The 23,890-nt window shown below is 38.4% G+C and overlaps 1 protein-coding gene across 4 annotated transcripts in view; it reads right to left on the reverse strand.

The window, feature by feature from the left end:
- STK26 (serine/threonine protein kinase 26) overlaps positions 1 to 20,252 on the reverse strand; it is a 52,396-nt gene extending 32,144 nt beyond the window's left edge. For 3 of the 4 annotated variants that reach the window (XM_011988814.1, XM_011988813.1, XM_011988812.1), the window contains exons 1-2: positions 20,067 to 20,252; positions 19,816 to 19,966 (exon numbers count right to left, since the gene is read on the reverse strand). In XM_011988814.1, the coding sequence (XP_011844204.1) occupies positions 19,816 to 19,857 (42 nt within the window). In that variant the 5' untranslated portion in view covers positions 19,858 to 19,966; positions 20,067 to 20,252. The remainder of the gene's footprint in view (positions 1 to 19,815; positions 19,967 to 20,066) is intronic. The other variant, XM_011988815.1, reaches the window with a different exon arrangement.
- Positions 20,253 to 23,890: the final 3,638 nt, after the last annotated feature.

A 23,890-nucleotide genomic window follows, 5' to 3' on the forward strand; every position in this document is an offset into this window, starting at 1 on the left:
TTGGTAGTAGCCACACACACAAGGATGCATATCAGTGGTATATAAAAATCTGATTCTAGAAGCACATCTGCAATCACTATTAACCAGAACCACATGACTACTGTATGTCCTGGAGCATCCAGGATGATTTCATACTCTAATGCAAAGATTAGAGGCCTTGAAGAGCCACAGTTTGCATACCACTCTGCTGTAAATTTCTTTTCATTTCATTGTGCTAAATACATATAGAAATACACATAGAAATACACAATTCAACCAGGCGTCAGGTTTAACCATGAGCATTAATGTTAAAATTACAGGAATTATTACTGACTAAACAGGACATTACATAAATATGGCCTGGGATTGGTAACAAGACCTAACTATAAAATATTCATTTGGAAAGGGGGAAAAGGCCATACAATGAAAGAAAGACAAAGACTCTCTTAATATATAAATGATAAAACAGGTATCCTAATTTATTCAGGCCATTATTTAATCAAACCCACACAGGGCACTTTGAAGTGACAGATGCTGAGAGCCTCATTTTATGCTATCCATATTAGAGGGAAAATAAAAGGATGTCATTCTAGTACTTTCAGAAATAAATGCCTTTGGTTAGAATCTAAGGCAGCAGCCCCTTATAGCAAATATCGAACTATCATGGGTAATGTTATGGTGAATCTTTAGCACACTTATTAAAATGCATTGGATTAAAACAAAATTGATTTGCTCACTGCCTATCTTTCTTCTAGATGTGGAACTCCAATTAAAATCAATAGGTTTGAAGCTTGTAAGCACAGCACTAAATTATTAACACCATGAGTTCTTTTAGAAAATTAACACTGATTGAAAAAGTGGAATTTTACATAGACTTACCTTTTCATTCTTAATGAGAAAGTGGCTGCAGAATAATTTCCCTCCAACATTTTCCTCCTTAATCAAATCTATATTCTGAACGAATTTAATCAAATAGTATTTATTAAGAGTTACCCAATGGAATCATAGGACTAGGGAAAATTATCTCTTGGGTTCTGCTGGCTTTAACATTTTATGATCAAAAGAAAATGATATTGATGGCATGATGGCATCAATAGCAAATGATTTTAATCTTGGCAAAAAGAGAGGAAGTTATTCAACAAAAGAATGGTCTCTAGTCTTTCAATAACCACCTTTTCATTTTCCCAAAGTGAAAAATATCATCAAAGTCTGTGTTTATGTGTGTGTATATGTGTGCAGGGCTAAACAAATGTTTATTGTTAGTTTTTATTACTCTAATTCTTTAAAAGATTTGGAACAATGCATTAATAAATAAGAATACACTTAAAAACCAAGTAAAATGGTATATGTGTGTGTATGTGTGAAATAGTTGTACCTGAAAGCCTAAGAAGAACTACTACAAATGAACAGAAAAGCTCCGTACTATGCACCATGATACAGTCAATATATATGAGACAGTAGCTTGCATTAACAATACAGGGCTGAGATTTCAGCAGTCTCACTGACAATTTTATTATTGCTGTTCCCTTTCCTTTGCATGGGGAATACCACTCATTTTGGGGAAAAAGCACTAAATATTGTCATATTTTCACTTTCCCAAATAATTCCAGTTCAGAAGACTCTTCTACTTTTTGTTGTGAGTTAATCTCCTCTTGAAGGTCCCCACATTTTCTTTAAGATTTCTGAAACCTATCTCCATCCTACCCCATTGTTCCCATTGTCAATAGCACTTGTAAATATCTTAATCCCAATCTCTAGAGGTATAAATTCACCCATTTTTACACCCATTGATCTGTGCTGACATTGCTGAAATTACCAAAGCACAAATTAAATGTTTGACAAATCAAATGTTCAAATAGAGGAGAAAATGCTACTGAAATTATGAGATATCTACTGAGTTGAATCTTTTAACAAATATCATTTCAAACATGAAGCTATTTCCATGTTCTCAACACAAATATGACTAAGTTAATTTTTGCTAATATAAATACAAAGCATTATATTAGTTGATATTTATAGTCCTTGTCTATTTAGAAATCAATTTAACAAAACTGTAATTCTCCAATTGTGATAATCAACATCTAGTACTAAATCTAAACACATGTACAAAAGTTGATCTTTTTCCTTCAGAAAAAAAATGCTATATAGTCTGTTTAAGAACGTTAAAAAGCAGTAAGACCAGAAGTGACCCTTATAAAATACTTGGCTTTTAAAAAAGTTTTATAATGAGTGATTTCTAGCTGGGGGTGCAGTGGGGAGAGCAATGACAAATAAGTAAACTCAGGATGGAGATAAATGACAAAGTTCCTTAATAAGTTCTTAAATTGCTATAGCCAAAATCAGCTTGATGAGCAATTCTAAGTAATTAAAATCATTTGAACACTGTCTACCCAAAAAGATCAGTGATCTACAACTTGAGCTGGTGAGCTGGTTTGTACCCTATCATTTTACAATCCTAACCAGAGAGAAAGTACTATTCATCAAACAAATCCTCACTGCCTTCACCAAAAGGACTTATAAAACATTTTGGAAAATGAAACCTTAGAATTCCTTTTGTTCTTTCTTGCCTTGGCTAATTTCATTTCTCCCCTTTCTTTCCCTTATTTACACCCAGTCTGAAAGCCAGCCCAGCTATCTAGTACTGCCTTTCCTGACCACCTCAGCAAGCCTGGCTTGACTCATCTTTCCTCGGAATTTCTGGTCAGGCTAGTAGGGAGCCGCTGAAAGCTTTCAGCAAATGAGTGAAAAAATAAAGGTTGTGTTTTAGGTAACTGCATCATGTCTACACGCAGCCTGGAGTCTACTTAATGACAAAAGAATGGTGTGACAAAAGAAGAGATGATGTCTGATATTTTGCAGGAAAAAACACTGATAGAATTTCATGATTAACTGAATACGGAGATAAAGGAAATCAGCAGCAAATTACAAATAAGTGCTGATGGTCATTTTCTTTCCTTTGTTAATTCTGTGACATACCAATACGTGTTTTATGGTGGATGGTACCTCCCCCACTAAATCAAGTAGTCAAGTGGCATTGGAAAAGCCTGATTACTTCATATGCTATGATCTAATAATTTTATGCATTTTTGATTAAGTATTATCCTCCTTACTTCAGACAAGGTACCTGAGATGTTAATTGTAGGGTGAAGACACTTACTCAGTACAAGGAGGAAACAAATGTGATTATATCTGACACTTAACACTCCCTATTCACTTTCCTTCTCTAATAGATGTGGCCATCTAATTTTAAATACTGAGAAAAGCAATTAAGCTTCTACCCTGTCCTCCTTTATATTACTTTATAAAATTATCCCACTTTTATTTTCTTTCTCTAGAAACTGAGAAAAATATTTAAATGTATCTGCATGCAAACATATAAATGTAATTTATCATTCATTGTCATTACCAGTACAACATTCTATGTAATTCCATGGTTAAAGTGTATCTCTAAAAAGCAAACAGAAACATATCTGCCTATTTACTCTGATCTGAGGTCTTTCCTTGAATTAAGCATCACAATAATGGAAGCAATAGGCAAGTCAGTTACCTTAGTAAAGTGAAAATCTTCTCTATTGTCATGCTATATCCACAACCTCAGTGAAAGTACTATAAAATGCTTCCTTTCTTTAGATCAGCAATTCTCAGTCTTAATGCCCCAAGGCAGGGATCGGCAAACCTTTCCTGTAAAGGGCCGGATACTAAATATTTCAAGCTTTGTGGGTCAGGTACACTTTACAGTCTCTGAGTCTCTGTCACATCTTTTTAAAATAACCGTTTTAAAATATAAAAAATATTTTTAGCTTGCAGGCCTCACATGACTAGGTCACAGACAGTATTTGGCCCTTAGATATAGTTTGACCACTGCTACCCTAAAGAATTCTTGTATGTAAAAAATTAACTGCTCTATGGTGCATCTAGAATTGGGCTTCCTTATATGTCCTTCTTGAGAGAATTGAGAAGACAGTAACTAAAATCATTTTCTGTTTTATGGTTCAGATGAGGAATTCTGGTTGAGAAAGACTGCATTCAATTAACAAAGCTCCAAAAGCACTACTGGAAGATGGTAGATGATCATTATTTTCCAGAAATACAGGGAATCAAAATATTTGTCAGGGAGAACCTAACAATCCAAAATTTCAAAGAACTTTCCTTTTGTCCAAAGCATAAGCCAAACATTATAGCCTTTCTACCTCTTAGCAGAAAATTCATTACACACAGTAAAAGCATAATTACACATTCACTGCTTCAGTTAAAAATTATTTACATCAAATTCAAAATTTGCCTGGAATGAGTACCTGATCCCTTCAATATATAAAATGTTGTGTGTACCCTGTCTTTTACAAATAATAACCTACTCCCAACTCCTGAGTAGAATCTCCAAAACTCAGTTTTAGAGCTTAAGGATTACCTATGCAATCCCTTTACTTTACATTTGCAGAGAGGCACACAGGCAATTTCACAGTATAGTGGAACAGCATACACTACATTCTTCATTCATTCTAGTAGGAGGAAATGATTTAGTGTCCTATCAGGGAAAAAAAAATAAAGAATCAAGCTCTGGAGCCACTTGGCCATATTAAATAAAAAGTGTTCTTTCACAATTAACAGATAATCTTTTCAGGTAAAGAAATTTTTTTTAAATATCTAAAATGTGCTTTATCTTTCAACCGAGATCACACCTATACTATAATTTCATGATGCACTACCATCAAAAATACACCCCAGAGTAATCAAATTAAAACACTTCTAGTTACATAGATTGACCCAGAATCCAGGCATGTGGGTGGACAAAGGGAGAGAACTGTCTCTATCTTGGAATAGGATAGAGAAAACAGTGTTTTTGTTTGTTTGTTTTAAGCATAAAGACATTTATACCTTTTAAACTACTGTAAAGTTAAAAGTTAATAATGTAAACAATACAGTATGTAGTATCTGCAAATATTCCTAGAAAAAAGTAATTGGACTACTACTATTTAGAACTCTTAGCCAAAACATAAATCAAGTGGTGCTAAAAAGTCATTAGGCAAACTTATTTTAGAGTATATATGAGATGCTACTCAGCCTTGAAATGCTCCACAGAACTGTTTTAATCATTCCCCAAGGGAGACGTTTAATGCCAGAACTTACTGGAAAAATAACAATGATATTAAGTCCAGTCATTTTAAAATGAGCCTCCTCTTTAGCCCCCCGCTCCCCACAAAATAGCAGTTCAAATTAGCCAAGTAAAATCAAGTGAGAGATATTCTGGCATCTTTCTTTATTAATGAAAAGTATTCATTTTGGCTACCAAGGGAAAAAAAAAAGGCCACCCAAAATGACTCCAAGTGTCTAGAAACAATTTATTGGTCCAATACACATGCTACCAAAATTGCACATCTTAAATAGAAAAGCAACTGTAATCACCATTCCCATTATGTTAGATCTTTTCCCTGATCTTGCACAAGCTTTCTACCAACCAAAAAGGCTCTTTAGACATTTTCTTGCCATAACAAATTAATTATGTAATGTCACTTTTATCACAAAAGTCACACACAACAAGAAAAAACGAATTACTATTACCTCCCCAATTTCCTTTTCTGTTAGCTTTTTCTCATCTCTGCAGAAAGTAGAGAAATTTCCCATTCTAAAAAAATACAGAAAGAATTCTCAATCTTTAAAGCAAAGGATTACTTTTCCCCTTCCTTGGAAATACTGTTTTTCTGTTCTTCCAGAGTCCAACACCTTTTCCCTCACCTACATTTTCTGTTTGCTCATGAGGCAGCAGTAATCCTCTGTTATTATGAAATTCTACCTTCCCTAAGCAGGGTTTACACCGCAGCCTCCAAAAACGATGCCTGAACCTCAGCAGATAGAAGATCCATAGCAACGGCTGTAATAGTTTTTTTTCACTTGCTATTACCAGAAATCACAGTCCAAAAAGACGACCATGGAGGTGTCACCTATGCTAAAACCTCGAAATTGATTCATTATTTAACTAGCTGAATCCCACGTTTTCATTTTATGTGCCCTTTGAGAAGCCTGTGACAGAGTAAAAAAGATCTTTCAGTGACAGTCACCATTTTTCATGAAGAGATAAATAGTTAAAAAAAAAAAAAAAAAAAAAACAAAAGAACGCAGCTCTCCGGGTACAAGATTTTGTTTGTCACAGAAACAGAATTCAATGCCTAGTCCCTTCCATTCTCTATCCCTTAGAATCTATAGTGTTAAGTACTTATAACAATTTGAGCTTCAAAATAAGAGCTTAGACAATGATGATAAGTTTCTGTGCAGTAGAAGTCATTCGTTTACTGTCCACATATCTCTGATTTTACTAACAAGTAAACAAATATATATCAAAACAGTTCCTTTAATGCAATGATTCTCTGCAAAATTATTCTACAGGAAAAATTAAGCAAAGAATTGAAAATCTTGATAAATATAATCCTAGATAATGTTCAATTCAATCCTAATTCACTAAAACTGCTTAACATTGGTATTGAATTTCATTAAAAACCATTTCCCATGATCTGTACTCTGTATGTTATAGACTGCTGTGAGTTCAATTTCTTCAGGAATACTAAGAGTTTAAATATCAAAGGTAGAAAGAACTAGCCACGATAAACATGCAACATGTGCTACAATAAAAGTGCGTCATGTGTAAAATACTGACAATGCTATTATATATTTAGACATAGGTACATACTCACATGTTTTTACCTTCCAGTAAATGAGGCTTTAAATGAGGTAAAGAATTCTATGTATTTTCCATATATTTTCATATAATAAAAATATTTAGCAAGTCCATGGACACCACAATTTTTACTGAATACATATTTTTACATAAATTACATTGATTTCCTTTAATTTGCAGACCTTCTTAAATGACATTTTCAAATGATATTTTTCTGCTTCTTGAACTTAGTGACCATCCTGTTATTCATTTTTATTTTGACAATGAATTTTTCTACTTTTAAAACATAGTTGTATCTACTATTAGTATAGTTTATTAAAAACTCTGTAGGCAAATATTGAGCCTTATTTTTAAAAAATAGATTAAAAGTATTTTCAAATGTAAAATATACTTCATGTGCAATACACATTGAGGGTGCATATATACATTCATTCATCTATCCATTTATCTATCAGTATCCCCAACAAATCTTCACAATAAAGTGTGAGGTATAAGGTAAACATATCAGCATTTTTACATCCAAATAAATTTAACTCCCTGAAGAGGAAGCAAGTCACTTAGGGATTCTAGTGATAATTAAATACAGCTTAAATTATTATTATTATTTTGAGATAGCGTCTCACCCTGTAGCCCAGACTTGAGTGCAGTGGTGTGATCTCAGTTCACTGCAACCTCCGCCTCCCAAGTTCAAGTGATTCTCCCCCCTCAGCCTCATGAGTAGCTGGGATTATAGGCATGCGCCACCACACCCAGCTAATTTTTGTATTTTGAGTAGAGGCAGGGTTTCACCATGTTGGCCAGACTGGTCTCAAGCTCCTGACCTCAGTGATCCATCCACCTTGGCCTCCCAAAATGCTGGGATTACAGGCATGAGCCACGGAGCCCAGCCAAACTTTTTTAAGAGAATATTTCTTCACATGCTTTTGCACATCCTCATTGGTAGCAAATCTTTGATTCTGAAGGATGGATTCATTTTTGTTGGTTGTGTGTTCATTTTAGAAATTGAAAAGTGATTTAGGTCCAAAGTTGGTGAATGAGGTGGGTAAATCAAGTTTGCTCACACTGTTTGGTGTTGCCCTACTTGCTTCTCTTATTTTCAGTTCTAATCCTTTGTTTGAACTAAACTCAGAGTTTTCCTATGGGTACCTGTTGGCAAAAGATAATATATGAATCTGACAGGTATCGAGAATATTTCAGAGAGCAGAAAGGCCATTTAGGAAGTGGTTTGATATTTCTTTAATGATTCAGAAGTGACTTCCTCTCCCTTCCAGGAATTTACATATATAAATACAAATCGGCTTTGAAATGTCAGGATTGTGAATGTGTGTGTGTGTGTGTGTGTGTGTATATATATATATGTGTGTATATATATATATGTGTATGTGTGTGTGTGTATATATATATATGCAGCCAGAGCTACTAAGTCTGTTTTTTTGTGTTTTTTTGTTTTGTTTTTTTTTTTGAGGGGGGATATAATAATGTCTAAAAATGTCTACCTGTGGGGGAAATATTGCTACTTACTGGAATTTAAGATACTGCCACTTATATTACTTTAGCCAAGTTGCATTTTAGCAACTATAAGCATAAACAGATTTCATGTTCTTAATAAGGGTCTGCATTTGAAGATAAAAGCATTAATGAACTGTTTACTACAGTAAATACCTAACCATACTGAGCATGGTAACATCATTCCACAGAAAGGTTCTATTTGTAAGAATTTGTCATCTAAGGGGCTTATCCAGACCAAAACAATAAAAATAAATATAACAAAATAAACAATAAAATTAATATTGTAAAATTTATTATAATAAAATTATATAACAATAATAAAATTAAATCAATCAATAAAAACTGAAGTAGGCTACTTAACAGCACACACGGGCCAATGGTAACTATATAATGATGAGGATGGGTGTTTGCTAAGTCACAAACCTGCCTAGATTAAGGAAAACAGAAGTCATGGGTGACCATGAGATTTTGGAAGCTGTAGAACTTAACACAAAGTTGAGTTCGGCTTCTTGGAAAGATAACTGGAAATCTTGTTGTTTTCATCTCTCACAATTTCATCTACTATCTTTACATAAGATTCACCAATCTCCATCTCCTCTCTTCAACAAACGTGTTACTGATTGCCTCTGCTTGGATGTGTGACCAGCACTTCAAATTCAACATTCCCAAAACTGTACCAATTTTCTTCCAAACTCAGCCTTATCTCTGACTCTACTCTCTCATCATGTTTCCTCCCTTCTCACATTTAAGGGGTCGCCAATGTCTGTTAAAGTTATCCTTGAGTGGTGCTCAAAGTGCTCCCCAAATTGGCAGAGCAGCTGAGAACTCATGAGAAATGCAAATTCACAGGCTTCACCTCAGATATATTCCATCAGAAACTCTGGGGCTAGGGTATAGTAGTCTGTGTTTTCACAAGCCTTCCAGGTGCTTCCCATACATGCTCCAGTTTAACCATCACTGCCCTAGATTAAACCCTTATCAATTAAGCCTTCCCTTATCTCCAGCCTACCCTGTTAGGTTTCCAACAGCCTAATGCAATCTTCCAAAACAAACAACGTTATTCCATCATTTCACTATATTGCTAAAAAATAAAAAAATAAAAACCCAAAACTCCTTGTTATGGACTGAGTGAAGAATAAATGTATCAATCTGGCATTCAAGGCCTTTTACAGTGTAGCCCTAACACAATTCATACCAACAGGTACCTACCTCAAATCTCTCTTATACAAGGAGCCTGTGTGTGTCCCCTTGGGCCTTTTCCCCTGCTTGCCTCCTACTCTCTTTTAAAGGTCTGTTGAAGGCCATCCTGCCGAGAAGCGATGTAGTGGAGTAGCAAAACACGAATGCCTAGCAGAAAGGTATTCTATAATGGATAGTTTCCTTTCTTACTCCAGGCTTCCTTGGGATGGATGCTTCTACATCAGATTCTATCTTATTTGGGATTCATTACTACTGTTCTGCATTGTTAGATTTCTAAATGTGTAGGTGTCTAGTCACTCTGGTTAGAGTATAAACTTCTTGAACTCAAGAACTCTCTAATACTTTTTGTATTTCAAAGATAGGCAGCAAGCACTCTGTCCTACCCAAAGTAGGCCTTCCAAACTTTGCTGCTAATAATTTTCTGGCTTAAATCAAACCTCGTAGATTCTGTGTGTAAAAATATAAAACCTGGGTCACCACTGTCCAAGCTGGTAAAGTCCAATATATTACCATTTACTGACAAGCACTTAAGAAAGCTCACCGCTAAGTTCAAACAAAAGATTTGAACTAAAACTAGAGACTCAAACAGGATCCTAATTAATGAGTTTGCCAAGTGTTCTTCCTGTGGGGCCAGTAGCACTTAAAAAGCATACATTTGAAATATGCGTATTTCCCTAAGGCTGTCAGATACATTGACTTTAGTCTCTTTAACCACAACAGGTCAAAGTTCTATTTTCTGTCACCATACTTTTAGTAGCATGTGTGCGTACTTTGCTGATTGGTTTCATTTGTGCTTCTGCTTAAAGTTAAGGCAGGCAGCAGGAAATTGAGATCAGGGAGTTTAGAAACTTTCCCAGCTCTAGTGGGCAGCGATAATGATGAGCCAGAGGCTTTGGGAAGAAATTCTGACTTTATGGTTTCTACTGGCTCAGCTCCCCTAAATTGTCTTGCATTAATAACAGCTTATGCTCCACCTGATTATCTATATTGCCCATCCCTCCCCTACCACCCACTGCTCTGTTATTCATACTATAGTGCATCAAGCAGTCAAACCTAGCTTAATATAACATACTGTAAAGTGATATGTCCCAAAGCCAATGGTTTAGTGGAAAGCTGAGGGTGGGAAGAAGGGTTAAAAAGGGACTAACGGAGCAACTCAAAAATGCATTTTCAAAGAAAAATCTGGATGCTTCTAGATGTTCTTAAATTATTTCCTCCACCTGCCAAAAATTCACTCCTAGGATTGTGTTACCAGGCACGATTGAAACCTGGTAGAGTAATTCACTAGCATGCTTAGAAATTTCCTAACACATCTAGTGTAGTATGGATTTCAAATTCAGTAAAACTTCACTAAGTTGATACTGGGAAGCTTTTTCTATAATTCAAAGCAACTGTTAATTCTTTGGTTAGACACCCTATTGTTCCATAATAAACAAATTGAAAAAAATCCATTGATGGTTGATTTGAACTCAACGCATTTCAGTCCTTTGTATTTTAAGTTAATAAGGTTGTACTTGTATAGATTTCTTTCCCCCACTTTTTCTTTAAGAGGTAATAGAAGGAGAGGGAAAAATTTAAAACACTGTTGATAATACATAATCTCTGTTACAAGGATCACAAAGAAAGGCTGAAAACTTTTTCTGTAAACATTTTTCATGAGAAAAATGCAAAAACACAATGGCTTCGATTTCCTCAATGGCACATTTTTTAAGATGCTTGACCAAAAAAAGAGAAAGTGAACATATAAAAAAGATAATTAGACTATTTTCACCTGTTTCATCTAAGCGATCTACAATTTTGTTTACTTTGGGGCTCAGGAAGTATGAAACACAGTTTTGTTCTAATTTTGCCAGACTATCCAAAGCTAAGACATACCAGTGGTTAATCTGATATTTTGAGACACAAATCATTCTCATCCACGATGCTATGAAAAATGGAGGAAAAGAAAGGCCAGCAGGCTGCTGTCAGGGGAAGGCTGGAACAAGTCCAGAACAGCCTGAGGGGGAGTTTTTAGGTGCATCCTGTACCTCTATCCCCAGCAAGGTATATGCTAGTGAGGGGTGGTGGGGAGAGGCAGGCAGGAATGGAGGACGGTATATGTTCCATATATAGGTCTTCCGGTTTCTCTGAATGTTCAGATAGGTGATTTTCCTAAATCATATGTGGTTTTAGGGAGGGACAACAAAGAGGATCATGGGTAGAGTTGGCTGTCAATGTGCCCTTAGTTTTATGTTTAAATCCAAATTTGAAGGCATTTTCCTACAGAATCACTCTATGTTATAGGAGTATTAAGAGAAATTAGTTAATATCTTCAATAAATATTTGATTTCTACAAACATTAATTCAAAGATGTGGTTCCTGTCATCTAACATTTTAGTCTAAAATGGCGGATGACCAAGTGAGAAATGCACAGAAGATAGGGTTAAGAATGGATAAAGAAAATGTGGTATGTATACACAAGAGAGTACTATTCAGCTGTAAAAAGAGGATGAGATCCTGTTATTCACAGCAAGATAGACGGAACTGGAGAGGACATTATGTTAAGCCAGGCACAGAAAGACAAACACTGCACGTTCTCACTCATATGAGAAAATAGATAGTAGAATTGTATTAGAGGCTGAGAAGGGAAGCAGGAGGGGAAGATGTGGACAGATTGGTGAACTGACACAAAATTACAGCTAGATAGGAGTAAATTCTGTTCTGCAGTACTGTAGGGCGAATATGGTTAACCATAATTTATTGTATATTTTCAGAAAGCTAGAAGGGAGGATTTGGAATGTTCACACCATAAAAAAATGATAAATATCTGAGGTGATAGATATGCTAATTGCCCTGATTTGATCATTACACATCATATACATGTATTGAAATATTACTCTCGGTTGGGCACGATGGCTCACACCTGTACTCCAGCACTTTGGGAGGCCAAGCATGGTGGATCGCTTGGGCCCAGGAGTTCAAGACCAGCCTAGGCAACATGGTGAAACCCCATATTTACAAAAAATACAAAAATTAGCCAGGCACGGTGGCGACTGCCCATAGTCCCAGCTACTTAGGAGGATGAGGTGGGAGGATCACCTGAGCCTGGGAGGTTGAGGCTGCAGTGAGATGTGATTGTGCCACTGCACTCCAGCCTGGGCGACAGAGTGACACCCTGTCTCACAAAAAAATATATTACTCTGTATCCCATAGATATGTATAATTATTACATGTCAACTAAAATAAAAGGAAAAAAAGAAGTGGTCAAAATTTTAGTTCTGTGTATTTAGTTGATTTTTTTAAAAAAATGAGTTACATTCTGCCATTCCTTCAGAGACATTGTTTTACATGTGCCTGTGGTAGAAATTCTTTGAGTCTTAGTTATGAGAAATGAAAAGGAGTTTGTTGTACTATAGCTAATAATACTGTTATTTTTTGTTCACCTAACACCATTTTTCTAGCAACAAATAAAACCAGTAAAACCACCACTCTTTTAGAACACAGAACTCAGTCAAAATTGCTATCAAGATGTCTGAAATTCTATTAGATTTCCATTTCTTAAGGTATAATTCCCTGTACAATGTGAATATCCATGGAGAAGTAAAGCACTGAGCCATTAATCAAAAACATCTTAGTATGAGTGAAATTATCAGATTCTTTCTAATGTGACAGTTCAGACAGGAAAGTAAAACAGTTTTTTATTTATGTTTGTTTTTTGGGGAGTGGGAGGGCAGAGGGAAGAAACAAGAGGTAGATAGGTCCAAATCACCAGTGAGAGGACCTTGAAGAGCCATGGGAAAGAACAAGTAGAAGGAAGGAGAAAAGGAGAAGAGATCAGGGGAGACACAAATTTGTCTGAAATCAGCCATGGTTACTGAGAAAGCAATGAAGCTCATTTTTCTCTCAAAGTCTGTGGAAGGCAAGAGAATGAGAGCTTCAGTGTGTGTGAACAGATGATTAGTTACAAGAATATTTTGCTAGACATACTACACATAATACATGAAAATCATTTAAATAGGTATAGAAAGTCTACATTGTACACACATAAATTAGTCTTTAAGGCGTACAAAGTTCAAGCACTGTACAATATTTTTAAAGAAACAGAATTTTAAACAATGAGACACATCCACTCTATAGTACAGTGATTAGCCAAGACTTTTACATATAATTCATACCTAATGGTACAAAGAAAACTGAAATCCATGGTCCCTGATTTCAAGAAATGTACAACCTCATTTGGGAGACAAGTATAACACATATAATTAGAGAAAATCTAAGGCAGTATATACATTAAGGACAAGAGTATCTACTACCGACAAAAGACAGAATAGGTGCTTGGAAACAAGAGATTTCTATAGCCTGGGACATTCAGAGAGAGTTCACGAAGAAGGTAAGATGGAGGACCTTGAAAATCAGGTAGAATTTGGCCAATCATTGATTATTGAACTGTGACTGGCATGGTAGAATTAACGGGATTTCTTGTTGGGAAGTAGTGGGAACTAAGTGTAGATCTACAGAGACGAGCCATATAACAAAAAGTATAGAAAACTGAGCAGAGGGCTTTGGGTCTCACTGGGGTGGTGTGGGGTGGTGATTGGGTTTCAAAAGAAAAATGTGGGTTATCAAGGAGAGAGATGAGATAATGACAGTGTTTTCATGTGATTAGCCAAGCATTGTTTTGCAGGATGAACTGCCCCCATACATCATAACACCTTTTACAAAGGAGCTCCAGCTCCACAGATGATAGTTAATTCATCCTAATAACCTCTCATTGAGGCAAAGGAAATGCAGCTTTTATTATTCCCCACTTTGTAGATGATTTACTCAAGGTCACTGAATAAATGAAAAGCAGAATAAAAAATACAGCATCACAATGTTCAATGGTTCCTAAGTACCAGGTAAATTATATTCTCTCATTTTCTGGGACTCAAGCAAGGGAAGTACATGATGATGGACCTTTGTACTCAAGTGCCATTTCTAAACTCTGATTACTGTTGAAGGCACATGTCCTATCATACCCAATTTCTGTTTATTCTCCCTACAGTCCCTACTCCCCTAGTGTTAAAAGTTCTAACTATCCCCCCCCCGCCCCCCTGCTTCTCTCAGCTAACAGTCTTTGATTATTTTGTTCCAGCTGGTCTTCTGCCATTATTATTAGCATATTCAACACCTCTGCATTAACTACTCAACAACAAGGACAATAATTCGGGTTCACCAATGCAAAGCAATGCTTTCAACCTCAAATTGCGAATCTGATTATCCCCATAGGGAGGTGTAAGGGAGGTATGAACTCCACATACTGGACTCTGGTACCAACCTGAATTCTTTCTCCAATGTAGGTTTCCTGATGACTGTTAAATAAAGAATCCGCGCACCCCACCCCAGTTAACTCTCTAACTTGACACATTTTTTCATCTTTTCATACATCTTAAAGCCATCCTTCCTTTTCTTACAACCTATGTGTCCTGTCTCATGAGGGTCCTCACTTCCACATATTCTTTCTGGCATTATGAACCTCTCCCTCCTTGATGTCTCTAGTCCTTCATTTTCAAGTGATGTGCCCAGCATAGAGTAGATGCTCAGTAAATATCTGATGAATGACTAAAGCTTCAGTTCTACATCTTCAACTACTTATTGGACATATGTACTTTGTCATCCCATTGTTACCACAAAATTCACAAGTCTAGAACAGAAATCCTTAACTTCCTACCAGATCTGGCTCTTCTCCATTACATTCCAATTTCTTTCAGATGTATCATAAGTCTCCCAGTTCCCTCATATTCAACACCACAAAGTCTTTAACTTTTCCTTCTGAAACTAGCTAATTATTAAGCCTGGTAATTAATTTTTCTTCATAGTACTAAACATATGGAAGGGAACCTGCCCATGGAAGGCCCATTGCATCTGTATAACTATGATTGACCCATGGAAATAGCCTCTGTAGCCAGGCGCAGTAGCTCACGCCTGTAATCCTAGCACTTTGGGAGGCCAATGTGGAGGGATTGCTTGAGTCCAGGAGTTGGAGACCAGCCTGGACAACCGCTAAACATTGTCTCCACAAAAAAAAAAAAAAAAACATAAAAATTAGCCGGGCATGGTGGCATGCACCTGTAGTTCTAGCTACTCTGGAGGCTGAGATGGGAGGATTGCTTGAATCCAGGAGGTGGCAGCTGCAGTCAGCTGTGATCGTGCCACCGCACTACAGTCTGGGTGACAGAGTGAAACCCTGTCTCAAAAAAAAAAAAAAAAGTTAAAAAAGAAGAAATAGCCTCTGTAGATCAAATTCCCTTACATCTCTCAATCCTCCAGTTGATTCATTCATCCAATTTTGAGATTTCCCTTCCGATATATAACTTGGTACATTGAGTCTCCCTTACTCAGAACTGTTTAATGGCCAGTTCAAAGGCCAAAATCCTTCCCTGGCATTTAAGGACAATCATGATCTGTACTCAATCCAGTTTTCTGATATTATAGTGCATCATTTTTCTAGAGGAATTCTCTATGACAGCCCAAATGACTTTATCCTGTTCTCAAAGATTGTGTGTGTATGTGTGTGTGTGCATGCGCTCACAAATGCAGTGCACCCTTCCTTATCTGTATTGTATACATATGCTCCTTGACTTAAAATGTGGTTATGTCCCAATAAATCTATCATAAGTTGAAAATATTGTAAGTTGAAAAGGCATTTAATACAGTACACCTAATCTACCAAACATCATAGCTTAGCCTACCTTAAATGTGTCCACAACATTTACAGTAACCTACAGTTAAGCAAAATCATCTAACACAAAGCTTATTTATAACAAAGTGTTGACTATCTCATGTTATTTACTGAATACTGTATGGAAAGTGAAAAACAGAATGGTTGTGTGAGTACCATTGTCAAGTCGAAAAATCCTAGTCTGTCTACCTCTGCTGGGGATTTTTCCTTGCTTGGAAATGCCCTGCCCGGTGTCCATCCTAACAAGACTTTGGGGTCAGCTTACTTTTTGGAAGCCTTCAATGCTTCCAGTCTGACACTTCTATTATACTTACAGTGAATTCACAGATTTTGCATTATTTGATATTTCATGTGCTAGTTTTAACAACTCAACAAGATTTTAAGATCTTTAAGGGCAGAACATGTAATATATATTACTATGCTTCCCAGAACCCAGTGATTATGTTCACCAACATTGGGCAATGTTTCCCACCACTTAGATAAGAGTCTTCAATAAAGTGTTCATTAATCGTTAAACTTCATTTCTGCTTCTCATCTCAAATGACAACTAGATTTAAACTGTACCACCTGGGTCATATTTAAAGATACATGAAGGCTAATTTTAAAGTTCGTTAGCAGAAGCTTTAAAAGTTCTTTAACAAGAGGCACAGGATAAAGCATAACATTTAGTACTCTAATTCAACATTTAACTTTATTCTCCCACCTACATCTTACAAAAGATTTAACAATTAACAATATTCTAAATGAAAATTTGTCCTCAAAAATACTATTGTAGGTTCTAAGGGGAAATATCTTAAACTTAAGTATGATTTATAACTGAAAACTTCAAAGAAAACAGGTTTTGAATCATTAGAGAGTAAATATTTGAGTGGAAAGAGATAGGTTTATTGGGTTTTTTTTTAAAGGTGAACTTTAAATAGTTTGAAGAGTTCAGCTACTGCTATGGAAAATTCCTCTAGTTACACACTAAAGAAGTAAGCACAAATTAAGTACAAAAAACTTCATACCCTCAACATTTGGTGTAATATGGCAAAAATATTCATTACTACAATATTAAGAAATATCAACAATATGAGTTTGAGTAACAATTCAAAAGGAAGAATTTGAACTGGACCAAATCCTGGGTTTTCTTTCTTCACTCCAAGTTTCTTTTCTATTTTAAACTAGTGGCAACAGCAATTTCTTTGTTTGAAAGTCAGGAATGCTGGAAGTCTTAAGTGATAGAACAGGTAGCTGAGCTTCTACTTCACATCTCTCCTCAGAGGGAGAAAAAAATTGTGGAGAAAGCAATTTTGTTTTTATTTCTGGAAAAATCATTTTTCCCATCAATCTACATAATTCTTGAAAATAAACTGTTAAAAAGTTATAGGCTGGTCGGCCACCTCACCCTGATTTGTGGAAACACTATACAGTAATTTCAAGAACACATGGCTAACTCAAGTTTTCTAAAGGTCTAAAAGTTGCTCCTGACGCTTTCATAAAACTCTAGGAGAATTTTACAAGCTCACAATAGATTTCTGCATCTCATCTGCAATATTTTGCTACATAACAATAATAAAAATAGTCTAGGTTCAAGAGTCACACTGCATGCTATCAAATTTATTATTAAGGTATTGTACAATTTCAACTATGGAAAAAATTGTGTGCTGCACAAAGTGCTTAAGAACTATATTAGAAAGAAAATGGAAATAAGAAGTTAAGAATTTACCATTTCATTAAGATGAAGAGAATGACCAAAAAAAAAAAAAAAAGATTCCTCTCTTCTTTGCTAACATTGAGATGTTTGCCCTACTCAAATTAGGTGGGACAAAGTAATCACAACTCAGAGGGCATAGAGTGAAAGGCAGAATTTGTAATTTAAAGTATGTGATTCACATTCGAATCCACATTAATTAAGATTTAAAAATTCAGGAGATAGGCAACTCAGATAATTAAACAAAGCAGGGAGCAATCAGAAATACTGAACAGCAAGCAGTTCCTAAACCACATAAATTCAATAAAGTCAAGACAAAATAAAGATCAGAAACTATTTTCCCCTCAGCACACAGAGTTCCCCAGAATCACAAACTTGATGAACGCGAGGCACTCACTCTGCTGACGCACGCACGCAGGCTCGCGCACACAATGGAGCCAGAAGCATGGAGACCCTCACAGACAAACTTCACATGTGCATCGTTTTACTCTCCACAGAATGGAAAGAAGAGCACGGTGAGAAAATGTCACTTTTTCCCAGATCAAACAGCAAAACTGTACTAGTATTGCGAACTATGAATTCCCTTGATACAATCAAAGGCAGAACTGAATGAATGGGGTGTGGGGCAGGGTGCATGGGGAAAAGAGGGAGGGAAGGAGGGGGGAGGTCGCCTGAGAGGAAGAAAGTTTGAGGCATTTTGCAAGGCTTGAGTGGATTAATCTTTTTTTTTTTAAGCCCTACTATTTCCTATTTCCCTTTCTCTCTCTCTCTCTCTTTATTTAATATACACTAACTTCCTGAGACTCAACCCAGACTTGCCCTAAATGCAGCTGAAATGTCTGGTGTTTAGGACACACCAGGAGTTCTAGGTGCACAAATAATCCCTTTTTGGGAAAGAATTTAAAAATCACTTTTGTGGCCATTCATAAAATGAGAACACTGAAAAACAAACAAAAAAAGAACTCCATGCATCAACAAGTAAATTGAGGCCCCAGTCTACAACTCTTTGATTTCTACTAGAAATATAAGCTATTTACTACTAAACATTTTATTTTCGAACTTGAAAAAAGGTTGTTTTCACATTTTAGATCATGAGGGACTGAGGCTTTAGTGGTTTTAGCCTCTAAACTATTCATAAATGGGTTGTTTGGGCCATCTAGCAAAGGAAAAAAATAGAACATGAACGCTTTAAAAAGTTAGTAGATTTGGGTAACATTTAGCAGATAGCCTAAAGTGCACCGATTTAAAAACATAACAGCATAAAAAGTTTTCTGACATAGCTTACCTTTAATAAAATGAAAATATAATGGGAGGGGGTTGGGCTGGGTAGACTTCGAGTAACAAGTTGGGTTCCATGCAGTAGTCCCTTGTCCAAGACAAAAAGCTTCCTTTAACCACATGTAACAGTCATCTTGTGGGAAAGGCACAGAGGGGGCTGAGAAGTCATCACCTCAGCGACTCTGAACAGAACCAGCATTTCTCACGCCACACTATGGGCTGGCCTGGGTCGGGGAGCAAGCTACAACTTTGCCCTTAAGGAGCAGTACCGAAAGGGAGAAAGAGGTCACCTCTCTCTTAACCCTACGCACACAGGAAGAGCCCAATGCAAGCCGCCGCCGCCGCCACCCCTGGTCTTGCCCCGCCCCAACTTGAGTGTGTGTTTGGGGTGGGGGGTGTAGGTCACTCACTACTCGCGTTTTACCCCACAAATTCCAAGGCACTTCCATCTCTCCCAGGTTAAGTTCCGGCCCCCCATCCCCAACCGTGCCAAGCTCAGCAGGCGCAGGTGTCTGTGGCTCTGGCCTATTTTTATACCCCCAACCGCCCTCAATCCCCACCTAGTTGCGCGCTCCAGTCCCGCCTCGCCTTCCCAGCGAAGAGCACTACTTAGCCTACACACCAGGAAACACCTCGAGCCCTACTCCCAGGTCACCTGGCCAGAGTGACCGGCCCTGCCCTCAGGGGAGCCCTGGGGCCGTCCCTTGTCGCCGGTGCCCAGCACCGAGAGCGCACCGGGCTCCCAAGTAGTCACGTGGGCGGCGGGGGCGGCCTGCGCTTCCTCACCTGCATCCCAGGCACTTGGACAGCCACCGGTGAGTGGGCCATGGAGGCAACTGCTGCCTCGCTCCGCTTCTGCGGCGGTGGCGCCTTGGGTTCGGACTGGCTCCTCCTCCGGGGGTAGTTCGGCGGCCCTCCTAGGCTTTTCGATCGGGGCCTGGAAGGACACACAAAAGTGGGGTTACTGGGCTGGCGGCGCGTAGCCCAGGGCTAGGAGGTGGGCTGTTCGCGGCGCAGCTGCCCGGGACTCAGTCTACCTTTCTGGCGCCCGCCCGCCGCTGAAGCAGCCGCCTCCGCTGCTGCTCCTCTTCCTGAACGCCGAGCGCTGTGAGTGGTGGTGGCTGGGACCTGGGCTCGAGTGATGCCGCTCCTCTGCGCCTCGCCGCTTTAGGAAGAGGAGGTGGAGGCGCCCCAGCCACCCGCCTGCTCGCCTGGCCGGGGAGGCGGTTGGGGGCGGTTCCGCCGTTGGCCCTGCCCCCGCCCCGCAGTCGGGCGGTGTCGCGGGAGCCGAGGCTCCAGGCAACGAAGGGGTTTGGCTGGGGTTGCTGGAGTCTGAGAAGCTGGAGACTCTCCCGGCACGCGAAGAGGAGAACCCGGGGACCGGGAGACCTGGAACACGGCTGCGCCTGGGAAGAGAATGGAAGAGTCTGGGAAACCCTGAGGGTATGAGGGCGCCCCAGATGCGGCCACGTTGCAGGGAGGCGTGCGAGGCTGGGGCACATGCAGCCTCGGAGACGACTTGAGTTGAAACTTGGGGAGTGTTGGAAGTCTTTCTTGGCTCCCCGGCCTGGCCAAGGGTAGGATCACAGATAGCCGCGGAGTCGGTGGACCCCCGCTTTTTCCCGCCATCTGGTCTTCTCAGCTGGGAGTCGCGCCTCTTGGCAGATCCGTGGCCACACTCTTGCTTTCCGAGTTCCCTGACCCCTGACATGCTTCAGGTGACTTCAACTTAAGATTCCCCCTACCTCTTGGGCTATCACTTGCAGAACTGCCAAACTGGGGCTTCTCTCTACCACAAGTTCTGCACGTGTAAGGCAGAGGGAAATTGGAAAACAGTATGTCGGCAGAAAAATTAATGAGGATAGTAGAGGTTTGGGAAATGAGATTGGATCGTTAGCAGTACAGGTTATTGAATTCAGCATACACTGCAGTGGTTTTGGTAACTCCCTGCCTCCGCCCCATTTTAAGTTCCACTCAAGGAGGGAGACGGGCTCTTTTGAGAGTACTCTAACAGTAGCGACAGTAAGACTGGTAATCATAGCAACAGGAATTTCATTATGAAGGCACCTTTGGGAACACGTAAGGGGTTAATTACTTTTTAAAAACGGAATAGTCAAGTGCCACTTTTAAATGAAGATGAAGTTCCTTACCTTGAAATTTGTTATGGGTCTCTACGCACCACATTGTGGGGGGCCTCTAGTGGTAAACGGTAGTTTCTCTTCTTCCTTTTAAATCTTTTTCAGAGAATAGCATATGATTCTTATCAATATCGATATTATTAATGGATGTCATTTTCATTGTGCCAGGGACTGCTAAGTGCTTTCTATGTGTTATTAATACCTCACTGAACCTTTACAAGGGCCTTCTGGAGTCTGATAGATTTCCCCTCATATTACAGATGAAGAAAAAGGCTCAACCAGGTTAAATAATTTGACCTAAATGTCACGCAATTAAGAAATGGTACAGCTGGAAAATTCAGACGCAGGTCCCGCTGACTGGTGATAAACTTACTACTTTCTCTACGGTTTCTGTTTGTGTTTAATTATGATAAAGGGTACAACTGCATTTTCCTTACTCCTGGTTCCTCAAGTCCAGCCCTTCCCTATTTTTAACCTAATGCTAGGCTCCAATCTAGTCTCGATTTCCCACCAGTCCAGCTCACAACATTGCCAGCCTGACCAGAAACCTGCAGCACCACCTAAACTGTTAATGTCCATAGAAATCCGAGGGTTCTTTTGATCCCTCAAAAGCGCAGATTTTGATCTCGCAAGTCTGGAGTGGGCCTAAGATTCTGCAATGCTAACAAGCTCTCACATGGTGATGATGTTTAGATCACACTTTTAAGTTGCAAGGGTCTGAATCAAGCTCCCTCATTTAAGACCTGTCTCAAATCTCACCTCCATCGACCCTTCCTAGTTGCTCCAAGCCCTCCTTCAAACTCCTCCAATGTGAGCAGCGCTCACGCTGTAGTTCTTTCTTCTTATTTCATGTATTTCATTTCTTTTGTCTGCCCATATTAGGTCCTTGAGGCCAGAGATCCAGCCTCTCTTACATGAGAATGATTCAGGTAGGATGGCAAGACTCGGAGGGCAAGCTTTTTATACATTTTGTCCATTGCTGTATCCCCAGAGACTAGGTTCATGGCATATAGTAGGCCCTCAATAAATAATTGTTGAATGAATGAATGAACTTCTTTTGAATTCTCCACTGAGGTTACTAGGTGCATAATGTGTACACTATGTATTTTATTGATGTCAGGTTAAACCCCTAGGCATTGACCTTACTGAACATTTAAATTGTTCAGTTTATCGTGTGTTACATCTTTCATTATTTAGTCTCCAAAATTCTTTCCTGCTACTTTAATTTCACAACTACTTATGAGCCAGTTGTATAATTTTGGTAGATAAGTAAATTAAGCATATCAGAGAAACGACTTTCTCTGACATCATTCTGGGCCAGAGTTATGTAACTATGTGGAAGAATGAAAGCTTAATGCTGAGGCCTGGAATATTGAGACATTTCCTAAAAGACATTACTTGTGAGATCTTAGTGAGCTTTTTATCCTTTATTTAGGTTTACTGCTATTAAAGAAAGCATCAGTTGTTGTTATAATTGATAGAGATCACTTGAGTTTTTGCATGGGATTGCTTGTGGGCTTTTAAATGATTTTTCCTGTGTGTGTGTGCGTGTGTGTGTGTGTGTGTGTGTGTGTATGTATCTATAAACTAAATCTTATGGAGGTGTCAAAATTTGAAAACAATTCAAATTTTATGAGCATTAGAAACTTTTTTTCCACTTTGAACTGCATTATTTCTCAAATTCTTAATTTAAATAAAATGACAAGAAATTCAAGTATGCTTTTGTTACACACACACACACAAAGGAAACTTAAATATTTTACTTCAAAGTGTCAGCGCAGGCCAGGCGCGGTGGCTCACCCATTTTCCTGGCACTTTGGGAGGCTGAGGCGGGCAGGTTACCTGAGGTCAGGAGTTTGAGACCAGCCTGGCCAACATGGCGAAAACCCATCTCTACTAAAAATACAAAAATTAGCTGGGCATGGTGGTGTGTGCCTGTAATCCCATCTACTCTGGAGGCTGAGGCAGGAGAATTGCTGAACCTGGGAGGCAGAAGTTGCAGTGAGCTGAGATGGCACCACTGTACTCCACCCTGGGCCACAGAGCGAGACTCCATCTCCAAAAAAAAAAAAAAAAAAAGTCAGCCCAGAGTCTGATAATACATTATAGTGTATTCCCATAGTTTACTGGAAAACGTTTCTTAAGGAGAGACACAACTTATGCATTTTGGTCACACGTAGAGTGTAACATAGCACCTCAGAGAGGATTTGGGACCTGCTTGATTGGTGTGACCTGAATGACTGTGAATACTTAATAACCATATAAACAAAATAAGATTATACACAGATTAGGTAAGGTTTTGAGTAACATTATACACAGATTAGGTAAGGGTAATGAATTTCAAGTTAGACAGTGTTCTTGAGGCCTCAAAACTTAATAATTTAAATTTGGCATCTGGTTTCAATTTCCTGACATATGTCATACCCTCTATTCAGGTTGAGTATCCCTTATGCAAAATGCTTAGGATGAGAAGTGCTTCAGATTTTGGATATTTTTGGAGTTTGGAATAATAGCATATACATAATATCTTGGGTATGGTACCCAAATCTGAACATTAAGTTCATTTATGCTTCGGACACACCTTATATACATAGCCTGAAGATAGTTTTATACAATATTTTTAATTTGTACATGAAACAAAGTTGGTATACATTGAACCATCAGAAAGCAAAAGTGTCAGGTGTGGAATTTTCTACTTGTGACATCATGTCAGCACTTAAAAT

The sequence above is a fragment of the Mandrillus leucophaeus genome, unplaced genomic scaffold (assembly GCF_000951045.1).
Source record: "Mandrillus leucophaeus isolate KB7577 unplaced genomic scaffold, Mleu.le_1.0 Scaffold339, whole genome shotgun sequence".
Taxonomy (NCBI): domain Eukaryota; kingdom Metazoa; phylum Chordata; class Mammalia; order Primates; family Cercopithecidae; genus Mandrillus; species Mandrillus leucophaeus.